Source organism: Diadema antillarum, unplaced genomic scaffold, assembly GCF_040938485.1.
Source record: "Diadema antillarum isolate AM-2024a unplaced genomic scaffold, OU_Dant_1.0 seq00001606_RagTag, whole genome shotgun sequence".
Taxonomy (NCBI): domain Eukaryota; kingdom Metazoa; phylum Echinodermata; class Echinoidea; order Diadematoida; family Diadematidae; genus Diadema; species Diadema antillarum.
This window is the reverse complement of record NW_027272319.1, coordinates 308829-319906: the sequence shown is the minus strand read 5'-3', so window position 1 is coordinate 319906 and position 11078 is coordinate 308829. Positions and strand designations below refer to the sequence as shown.

Sequence of the window (11078 nt, the reverse complement as noted above, 5' to 3'; positions counted from 1 at the left end):
AAGAGAATAATGCATATAACAGATTTAAAAATTCTAATCAGGCAGGTTATACTCAATAAGTAACATTGATTTTAATTTTTGTTTAGATAAAACACATTAGAACATGTGATTACATCTGCGAGAAGATCATTTATTTCGGCACCCACAGTGGCGTATCTAGGGAAAACGGTGCCCGGGGCAAGTGCGGAAATCTACGCCCCTAATTTTCTGAAAAAGTGTTCAACCCCAACCCCATCCCGGTAGGGACTTTATGCTTTTTCATATACGCTTTTTCAAGCACTGAAAAGGGGTCTTTTGAGAGTGATTTAAATGTAATAAATTGTGATAAATATTGGCGAGCGAGCGCAGCGAGCAAACCGATTTTTTTTTTTTTTATTTCAGCTTACAAAACATGGAATTCTTGTCATTTTTTACTTACCAAATCTTACAACTTTCCGCGTAATCACGTTTTGCTCTTATCTTTTTTTGTGTGTGACAAATTTTGGTGAGCGAGCGCAGCGAGCGAGCCGAAAATGTTTGTATTTTAGCTTACAAAACATGCAATTCTTGTCATTTTTTGCTTATTAAATCTTAAAATTCTAATCAAGATATAATGACGGCCTAATAGATAACCTAACGATTTACACAAACCAACAAACTGAGGACTTGAAAAAATACTCTAAATTAATACGCGCGAGTGAGCCGAAATTTGTATATTTCCGCGTCATCATCACGTTTTGTTCTTATCTTCTTCTCTTTTTTTCTTTTGATGAATTTCGGCGAGCGAGCGCAGCGAGCAAGCCGAAATTTTTGTATTTCAGCTTACAAAACATGGAATTCTTGTTATTTTCTGTTTATTAAATCTTACAATTCTAATCAAGATATAGTGACTGCCTTATAGATAACGATTTATACGAACAAACTGAGGACTTGACAAAATAATCTAAATTAGTACGAGCGAGAGAGCCGAAATTTGTATATTTTCGCGTCATCTTTACGTTTTGTTCTTATCTTGTTTGAATTTTTTGCGCCCCCCCCCCCTTGATGTTCGAAACCGTTGGCGCCCTCCTTTGATCCAATCGGCGATCACTTCAGAACGAAAGAAACTGCAGCCGCTGCTCCGTGTAACATTTTGCCTGCTAAATATAAAATGACATGTGTGAACACAATATACATTGTCATTTTGTCGGCATCATCATCATGTTTTGTTTTTACCTTGTTTGATTTGATTTTCTGCCCCCCCCCCCCCCTCCCCCCCCCCCCCCCGGACTAGTTTGCAGGCACAAACCCTTGTTGGTCGTAAAGGAGTCTGCGCCAAGACTACTACATGCACCACTTTGGCACTGTCCCATAAGCCCTGTGTTGTAGCTTCTCCCTTGTTGGGAGAGGCTGCAGTGTAGTGGTGCGTGTATTAGTCTTGGCGCATGCAGACTCCTAATACGACCAACAAGGGTTTGTGCCTGCAAACTACCCCCGGACCGGGCGAGGGTTTGTTTTTTTTTTTTTCTTCTTCTCCTTCTTCTTTCTTTTCTTTTCTTCTTCTTCTTCTTCTTCTTCCCCCTTTTTTTTTCTTCTTCTTCGTTTTTTTTTTTTTTTTTTTTTTTTTGGCGCCCCCAAGGAGTGGCGCCCGGGGCACGTGCCCCCTTTGCCCCCCCCCCCCCTAAATACGTCACTGGGCACCCAATATTATTTCCCAGGGTGAACATATCGCTCCGTACACACGATGCGTGCTAGGAAACGCCTTCTATGGGAAACGCCTATCAGCCAGGCACATGGCACATCACATGTCACAGTAGTACCCATCACAATCTCTGTAGTTGTTATTACAAAAGCATGTAAACACCACACACTTTGCAAAAAGGAAAAGAATGAATTGATGAATAAATCCATTAATAAAGTAAGTGAATAAATAAATTAATCAATTAACAAATTAATTGATTGATTATCTAATAAGGAAAATAAACTGATGATAATAATGATAAATACTAATGTTATAAAGCGTTCCATACATATTTTGCATCGGAGTTGCGTAACATAAACGTAACAAACCCTGAGTTTAGTGATACACCTGAGTTGAGTGTGATGTAACTATACACAGCCCAGTCGCTGTACATGGTACTTTTCGCATAGCGTAACAGTGTCTGGTCGGGCTAAGTGTGATGATGAAAATCTCGTCTTAATGACCACCTCTAACTCTAACGACCGTCCTACCGTTGTGTCGAGTACTTTACAACCAGCAAAACGTCCTTTAAACCATTGCTTCTGATCCAGCCAACTTGTGGCGTCACTGTGAAACCGGTGGAGGGTCTGCGAGTCCTGACGAAACGATTGCAATGGGGAGTGCGGCCAGTTCGCTGCTCGTGAGGAGCGCCGCCTGGGACCTGGGGATTCAGTGGGGCTGCTTCGCCGTGGCCGCTCTGTTGAAGACGGAGAAGTTCTACGATCTAGCAGGTGACCACTCGCACTCGATGCACTCACACACATCGTAGCCTCGCCGGCCGTGCCGAGGGGAATTGGCATAGTTAGAGTCTACGGATCAAGTCGTTAGACAATGCATGACTTTTTCAACTAATGAGTGTATAGCATAGGCTATTTGAAGTAGCTACAAGTGGACTAACTGCGACCAGCAGCCCCATACGACGCTATGCGTATGGGGCTGGTCGCAGTAACAAGTGGACAGTCTAAAGTTAAGGCTTAGTGTAAGGTCTTAATTCAGTGACGATCATCTACAGTATAGTAGGGTACAGTAATAAATTGGTTCAAAGCAAAGCCAATTCAAAAAGGAGTAGTAGGCCCTAGATAATCATCATGGTACAGTAATGCTGTCGTGCATGGTAGTTCGTGGCATGGCAGTGTTGCAGACTGTTGAGGAGTACGTGTTGTTGCATCTTCTTCTTCTTCATCTTCACTATATAAATGAGTATAAGCACAGGCCACCATCAGATGTATTTTTGTACTGTTGTGCTGTGCATGCATACGATACAGTGTCTGGATTAAGAATAAGTCTACATGGAACTATGTATGTGCAGCTAAAAAAAAGGTATCCGTATCTTAATGGAGCTGGATCTTGAGTAGGCTACCTCTCTCGTTACGCTTGACAGAGAGGTACGGGAGATGGCAGCCTGGGGTAATTAGTTCTAAAGCCTGGTTGCATCTGAGAAGAAACTTCTTTGGAGTACTTGTGTTCTTGCAATTGGTACTTGAAGTTTGTGGTCATGGCCCCTTTGTGAAGAAGGTAGCGATGGTTTCAGAACTGCTGCAGGATGTATATCATGAAGTTCCTAATGCAGAACATCATTGCAACCTTTGCCTGCGCTCTTCTTTCTTGCAGGAATGGCCATAGTAGTTTTTGAAGCACTGCTGTGACACTGCTTGTTCTGTGATGGTCCACTTCTTCTTTTGTTTATTCTGCCTCCTTCAATCCTGAAGATTCTTGCAGATTTCCATGTGTACGTGCACATCACAAGGGCACCCGAGTGTGCAGTGCCTGGATGCAAGGTGCATTTTATATGGTGCAAGGTGCAAGTGAAATCCTGTTGCTCCATCTACTCCACATCTTCCATCAGGTGATGACAGAAAACCTCTACAGTCGGTGCCAGGATGTGGAGCAGGCTGTTCATTGCCGTACTGTGCGAGGAAAGGAGGACTTGTTTATGTTGTTCCGTCCTGGAGATGGGGACCAGATAGCCATATGGATGAACTGTCCTTGTTCATCTTGTGATGGGCTGGACATGATGGTCCACGTTGAAGTCTACCAGTGAGTTGTGCATCTTGTACAGCATGATCAGCCTTGAAAGTTCTCTTCTTCTCTGAAGTGAAGGCCAGCCAAGTTGTTCAAGCATTTCCGATACGCTTGAGGCATTATGATACCGGTTTGGCACAAAGTGTGCATACCTTCTCTGAATCGTGTCCAGCTTCATGATCTTTGCCTGGATGAAGGGATCGCGGTCATGGTGTCATATTTCAGGACTGGCAGGGTGAAGTAGCAAAGCACCTTGACTTTGTGTGGACATGATCTAATGTTCCTTTGGAGGAATTGGTGGAATTAGCCTTTTTTGTACAGTACAGTAGTCAAGTAATGTACCAGAAGGTCTCAACAACATTGGTTTTACTAGTACCTTAGTAGTGGTATTGTGCAATAGTCCAAATTCACCCCTCGAGAATTAAAACAAAAGCAACAACCACAGCACACAGCATACATATAGCAAAAATTGATTAATTACTAGCCTTGTTAACTGGGCGAATTGAAAACGTTGTAATCACATAGTCCTCTATGAAAAGCCCCAGGGTATCTCCCTCCAGAGGCTTAATATGGTTAAGCCAGGATTGGTGTTTACTCATTAGGGTCAGGTCAGCAGTCTGATTTGGCCAGTAGGGGGCAAATGGCATGTTTATGGTACTGGTAAGGATGTTATAGTGGTGGTTGTGTATTTGAACATGAAGCATTTAAAAAAGCAGGCATATTTTGTATGAGTAACGGTGTAGTGGTAAAAAAAATACACTGTAGAATCATATTTTGAAGATTATACAGTAAATGACCAAACGATTAAAAGAATGATTATTTTCTGATAATATCGGCGTGTGTTAATGCATTTCAGTACCTGATGTATACCCAAGACTGGTATGATGGTATTATCATGAATATAGCACTTGGCAAATGCAAGATTTCAACTTTGGGCAAATTGACACTCTAACTTTGTACCAGTATTTCTTAGGAGAGTGTGACAACTATAAAAGTTTGTCAGGAGTAGCAAGACAACAATTGAAAACAAACATAAGCTTGAATTAGATTTGAGAAAACATGCATTGTATTTTTTGTTTCTTCTTTTGTAGGGAGTGGGACGTTCTTGTTTCTGGCACTTCAGACGTTGCGTTGGGGAGGAACATGGTATCTAAGACAACGCATCCAGACAGGTCTTGTTTCCGTCTGGGCTCTAAGGTTTGTAGATTTCTTAACTACATCTTACCTTTCCCCTCTCAGGACTTGGTCTGTCCAGGAATTCAAATTATTGACGGATCGAGTTTAATGATTCAAGTCTTTGTGTTCCATGTTCACATGCCTGACACTGTCAATGGCTTGCCAACTTAAGCAACATATTCTGCTCGAGCTCAGAACAATTCACAAGCCAATTTGTTATGAATACTGGCCATTTGCAAGAAAAACAGTCCCAGATTTGTCATAACATCAACATCGAAGCAAAGCTTGCAAATTTCACTACAATTTTGATGTGCTTCATTTCTAGTATAAATGCTTCTATATATGTATTTGGCTGTGAAAAACAGAATGTTTTCCAAAACTGCTCATGCATTGTGAACTCGGATAACACAGGGTTTACACCATGGCACGCAGAGAGTGGACTGAGCACTGAGCTTAGTCAGTCCCCAGATAAGTACTATTAACTTTTGCAGGTTTGACTAAACCTACAATACCTTGGAGTATTGGAGGGTTGGTACTTGTGGCTAAGACTTTCATTCTTTTTTTCTTTCTTCTTTTTTGGTTCTGTGGTCTTGATACCACTGATACCAGTGAATTAGTTATACATATTGTGAGTTTTAATAAATTTGTTTAATTTGCATGATTGTTTTATTAATTTTTTTATTTGGTCGTAGGAAAAAGCTGAATTTCACTTTAGATCCAAAAGTCTACAATAGTCAGTGACCTTCGAAGTTTTTTATGTCAATTGAAATGGGTACCAAGCTCATAGTATTGTTATCAAGTTTGAACTGTTGCAGTTGTTAGTAAATGAGTGTTAAATGTCAGAATCGATTCTGGTAATGTGCACTTTGTATGCTTGTAATGACAAATGATCACTTTGTGTAGCATTGATATTTATTAAAATTTTGAAATATTATTTGCTCCAGTTTCTTTCTTTTTATTTTTTGGGTGGAGGGAGGTGGGGGATGAGGTAGCCTTTTGTCAAGGCCCTCTCGCTGTATGGTGAAGAGAGCCCAGCTGAGTGGGGTTGCGCGAGGGCCTTTTGAGATCTGCTTCGCATCCTTTTGTTAGCCCTTTGAATTACCAACTTTTGCTCCCCGATTTCGGGAGCAAAAGTCGACCAATCAGCGTGTCTGTCTGCTCGAACCCGATCTGCTCGAACCCCACCGCAGACCTCACAGAACTCTACACACAGAGTGTGTAGAGTTCTGTGGCAGACCTCTGCGGGTGGTCAGTGATGCATGCGAACAGGCATGACAACACCAAGACTGAGGATTCGGGGAGCGCGCCATTCCATTGGTTGACCGGAACCCGTTAAAATGAGTACTAGTATTCAGAAGGGTTCACGTGTCATGAATAATAATGTGTGAAGCAGATCTCAAAAGGCCCTCGCGCTGGCGAGCTCGGCTGGGTTCGCTTCGCTCGCCCATTACAGCGAGAGGGCCTTGACAAAAGGCTAGGGATGAGGTGGAGCACCTAGAAATACATCATGCAGTAACATTCAAGTGACCAATTTACTCTGTATGTCATACTCAGGAGTATCTTTATTTGCCTTGCAGGTTAGGATTGTACCTGTTCTCGAGAGTTTTAGCAGACAGTTTTGACAGGAGGTTTAACAAAGCAAGGAACAGCCCAGCACTTTTCTTCGTGTATTGGACTATCCAAGGTACATTGTGTGATCCATGTACCATTCTTCCCATTACTCTTCAAGTGAAATATGCTCCCTGCAACCAAGCATGTTATTCAGGCGATAGTATATGAATTTTACATGCATATCTCTACTGACAATGGAAGAAGCCCTTTATTAAAGGAAATACGCACTTCAATCAGATGGCTACAGGGTGCTACATATTTTACCGCTTGCACGGGCCCTGTTTTATCAAGATAAAGTTAGCGTTGATTATGAACCACTTGCGTTGATTGTGATATCAATGCTAACTTTATCTTGATAAAACAGGGCCCTTGTCAGGCAAACTGATTTTCAAATTTGCAGCAGAACATGTACCCGAACATTTTTTCTTGCCCAAAAGTCCAAAATATACAGAAATAACACAGAAAAATCATGTGTACAAAAAAACTCTTTGGGGCTTCTTCACAAAATTGTTGGAAAGTTACTGAAATGAAATAGAAAGTGTGCTGCATCATTAAACAGCCATTATCTTTGGGCTTCTGTATGGTTGACTTTGTGGGTTTGTCAGGGGAAATAAGCGAAAAAAGAACTGGCTTCAAAACTTTTTGCTTGTCCACTTCGGGAAAGGATTTGTTCTCATTGTTCAAAAACACTTGCCCTAGGCAATCGGGTTACTGTTTATGTAGCACCTGGGCTATCTTCTGAACTTTGTAATATGTTGTGAATATAGGGTGTACCGGTATATGTGCTGAACAGTATGAATTATTTGCTCTTGTTATATAGCCATGCATATTAGGGCTGCTTTTGTGAATGATGGTCATAATGTGATTAGGTCATAATTGTATGAACATGATATATGAAAGTTTAGTGATTTTGTTAAGAAAAAGAGAAACATTTGATTCATGATCCCAATATTGTATAAAATGAGACCTTTTTTTTTGTTTTTAAGATCTTGAAATTTTTGTCACACTTGTGTAAATAAGTCCCGAGATAACTCAGTTTCAGTTAAGTCAAGTTTGATATTTATTCAAGAAATTCAATCCGGTATTAAAGAATGTTGCATTGATATTTCAATACCTTGTTTGAGTAGTTTTCATTTTCTTAACAATTGATAACATTGCTCATATGCATGCATTTCAAAGTCAGCCCGTGAAGTTAATGTTAGAAGATATAATGACCACAGTTAGAGCTTACTTATTGCTTACCCAGTGTGAATTCTCTCTGATACATTTGATTTTACCGCTTCTTTCTTTGTAATTACTTTACACGCATATAGAGATGACTCCCTGTTTTGGAGGTCTTCACTAGTAATGAGTAAATCTTCACCAATCATTTACCCCAACAGCTTTATGGGTGTGGATAACCCTGTCTCCAACCATTGTCCTCAATGGAGTGAAGAAGGACAAGCCCCTCTGCGTCCGTGACTACGTTGGATGGGGCATGTGGGTAGTGGGATTCCTCATGGAGGTCATTGCTGACAGGCAGAAGGCAGTGTTCAAGGGCAACCCAGATAATGTTGTAAGCTTTAGTTTCTTGAAGCAGGGTTTAGTTTGCTTCATTTTATCTCCCTATTTCTTTGTTTCTTTGTTACTGTTATTTTGTTGTGTTTTTTGGAGAGGAATGTTTCATGGCTAATGACAATCATATAGGACCTGTTTTCATACACTTTTTGACCACACTTCAAAATCAGTGCTATTGCAACATACTGTCCTTTTCAAAATGAATTTGTCATAATGAAACGGATATGAGTGGGGTACAAATAATCTACTTTGGAATGCTTGATTGACCACAATTCTAATGAATATCTACCTTCCTAGCAAGGTAAAAAAAAATCTGTTATTCTATGAATTTAGGCCATCCAATCTACATGTGTATGGATAGATTAATGTTAGATAAATTGCTTCGTTGCTGTTGGGATGTGAGCAGCATCTTCACTACTCAGCAGTACACTTGACAAGCCATTAGAGACTGCCACCTTTGAGGAGTGGTATGCACATGTGCTAGCTAGGTAGCATTACTTATGTCGAGCAGTGACTGAGCATTTCAAACCCTATTTTCTGCAATTTAATCCTGCAGTTGAGGAGTAACAAAGGAATCGTCATCCTTGCCCTGCTTGGTGCTTTCAGGATCAGTGGTATACAAATAGTGAATGTTTATGAGCGCAATGGACAGAATATTTCATGAGGTGAAATATTCTGTCTACTGCACGAATGAAAAACATTCATTATTATTTTTTTTTTTTTTTGTAGCACCGAAAATTGATTATAAATAGGTTATCAATGACCAACCTAAGATGTCATGTGACCATAGATTTGAGCTTGCCCGCCCTGCAGGTTGGACCTACGTACCTACATCAAACCCAACTTCGAACACAGTGATGAATGAGAGTAACTTGAGCCCTTGATAGCTTCCTTCGAGACATTCAGTTCAAATGTCAGTTTATTTTCTCTCTTTTTTTTTCTTTTTTTGAAAATGTGGTGGTGGATTTCATTTCAGTCTCATTTCTGGGTGGACAGTTAAATTAAGATGACATGAAAGCTGAACCAGCACCCTCAGTAGGTACATGCTTCAAATCTGATAATAATGATAGTTGACTCTGTGTGAAAGTGCAGTAGGTGACTGAACTCTCAAGAATAGAATTTTTCAGTTACTCATTTTTGAAAACCAGTCATCGAGAGCTTGTAGCAATGTTTGCAGACAATAGTGTTGTCCCTCCTCTATTGCCTGTTTGCCACCTCATCTTATTCCTGACCCTTGTTTCTTCTCAACATCATCAGGGCAAATTTATCACGACTGGTCTCTGGAGCATCAGCCGACACCCAAACTACTTTGGCGAGATCCTCTGCTGGCTCGGCCTCTACATCTCCGCTTCATCCGCCCTCTCTGGTTGGCAGCATCTCACGGCAGTCTCCCCCATCTTTGTCACCTTCCTCCTCACCCGAGTCAGCGGCATCCCACTCCTGGAGAAACACGGGATGAAGAGGTGGGGCAGTGACCCCAAGTACCAGGAATACCTCAAGAAGACCGCTGTGCTGGTCCCGTTCCTATGGTGATGGGTGTTTGTGTTTTTTACCTCTTTCTCTGAATGAGACTGACGGTCTGTGTGTGCATGTGAGCAATGTTGAGGGAATGGGATCACCCTAACATATATTATATGTGTGTGACTATTTTTGGATAAAAATTAGAATGACTTTATAATGATGATTGTTAGTAAAAGTTGGAGAAAAGTCTCTTAGCCACTTTTGCAGTGAAGGGAAGTACTGTCCCTTTAAGGCATGAAAAAGCTGTAGGGGATATTTAGTAGGCCTTTGTCAAACTGATCTTTATGACTTACTCTCTTGTATAAAAGCTTCCATCATGATTGTGTATGATTGACCAAATTGGTACATCTCAGGGACAATCAAAAAGAAAAATTGAAATCTCCATTTTTAAGCAATTCTTTACTCTCATGCTTTATTGTTCTCTTACCAAGCGTTTTCAGAGAATATAAATGGAGAAAAGGGCAGCAAATATAGTAAGGTTCAAGTATGATTTCAGTGTCAAGCAAATGTATGCACCATTATATTGTGAAAATTCATCAGTCTGCACAAGTATTATAAGCTCAAAAGAGCAAAACAGATCTTTGTATAATGAAAAACCACTGCCTTATCGCATTGTCCTGATACTTCCCTAATGAATGTACAAATCTTATGAAATTTAGTGTACCAGATTCATCACCGAAAACAAAATAATGGAAATGATGTTGCGCTTGAATTCTTCTGCAGTCATAGCTGATTTACTTTGTCATATTATCACCATGTAAATAATAGCAATTATAGAATATGTAACCTGATTGTATAAGAGGCATTAAGTACTTTGCAGGGTTTCCTTTTATGCACTGTGGCAGGTGAAGTTTGCTTACTTTCACATCTACATGTACATTCATTTTTTTTTTCTGAATGGAGTTGGCATAATATGATACATGTGTATATGTTATCCTATATTTACACCTATACATTTATATGTACTCACAATCAAATGGACAAAATTAGCCTTTATAGGATAAAAGAAAAAAAGAGAAGTGACCTTAATCTTGAGCGAGGAATAATTAAGTGAACCTTGTGTATGTGAAAGTGTAGTGGATTAATTGGCTGAGGCACTCTCAATGTAATTACATCCAAAAGTGGTAATTGCAAGGACATAGATCTGGAGTCATGTGATGGGAAAATGAGAATGCTTATCATGCCACAATCTGTTTTATGATGTCACTGTTAAATGGTGGGTCTGACTTTAATTGGAGTTTATTCTATGTTATTGTTATTACTATTTTTTTTTTTACTGTGAGCTATAGTGTAAAATATGTAGATGTCAAATCTTACCTTAGTGACAAACTGACTTTCGTAAGTGATTCTTCACCCCTTCATTTGACTGTTTTGTTTTGGTTTTACCCTCTTTTTTTTTTTTTTTGGCATCAGCTGTATTTTGGTAGAAAATCCTTGTCAACCAGTTCATTTTCTCCCTTTCCTTTCCTGTCATCATGATGGTCTGGTCACA

General features: G+C 40.1%; 1 protein-coding gene across 1 annotated transcript; it reads left to right on the top strand.

Moving 5' to 3' along the window:
• Positions 1 to 2231: 2231 nt before the first annotated feature.
• LOC139711054 (uncharacterized) lies at positions 2232 to 11078 on the top strand. Its single transcript, XM_071622975.1, has 5 exons — positions 2232 to 2430; positions 4813 to 4918; positions 6475 to 6581; positions 7891 to 8063; positions 9323 to 11078. The coding sequence occupies exons 1-5, from the start codon at positions 2313 to 2315 to the stop codon at positions 9596 to 9598; spliced, it is 780 nt and encodes a 259-aa protein (XP_071479076.1). The 5' UTR covers positions 2232 to 2312; the 3' UTR covers positions 9599 to 11078.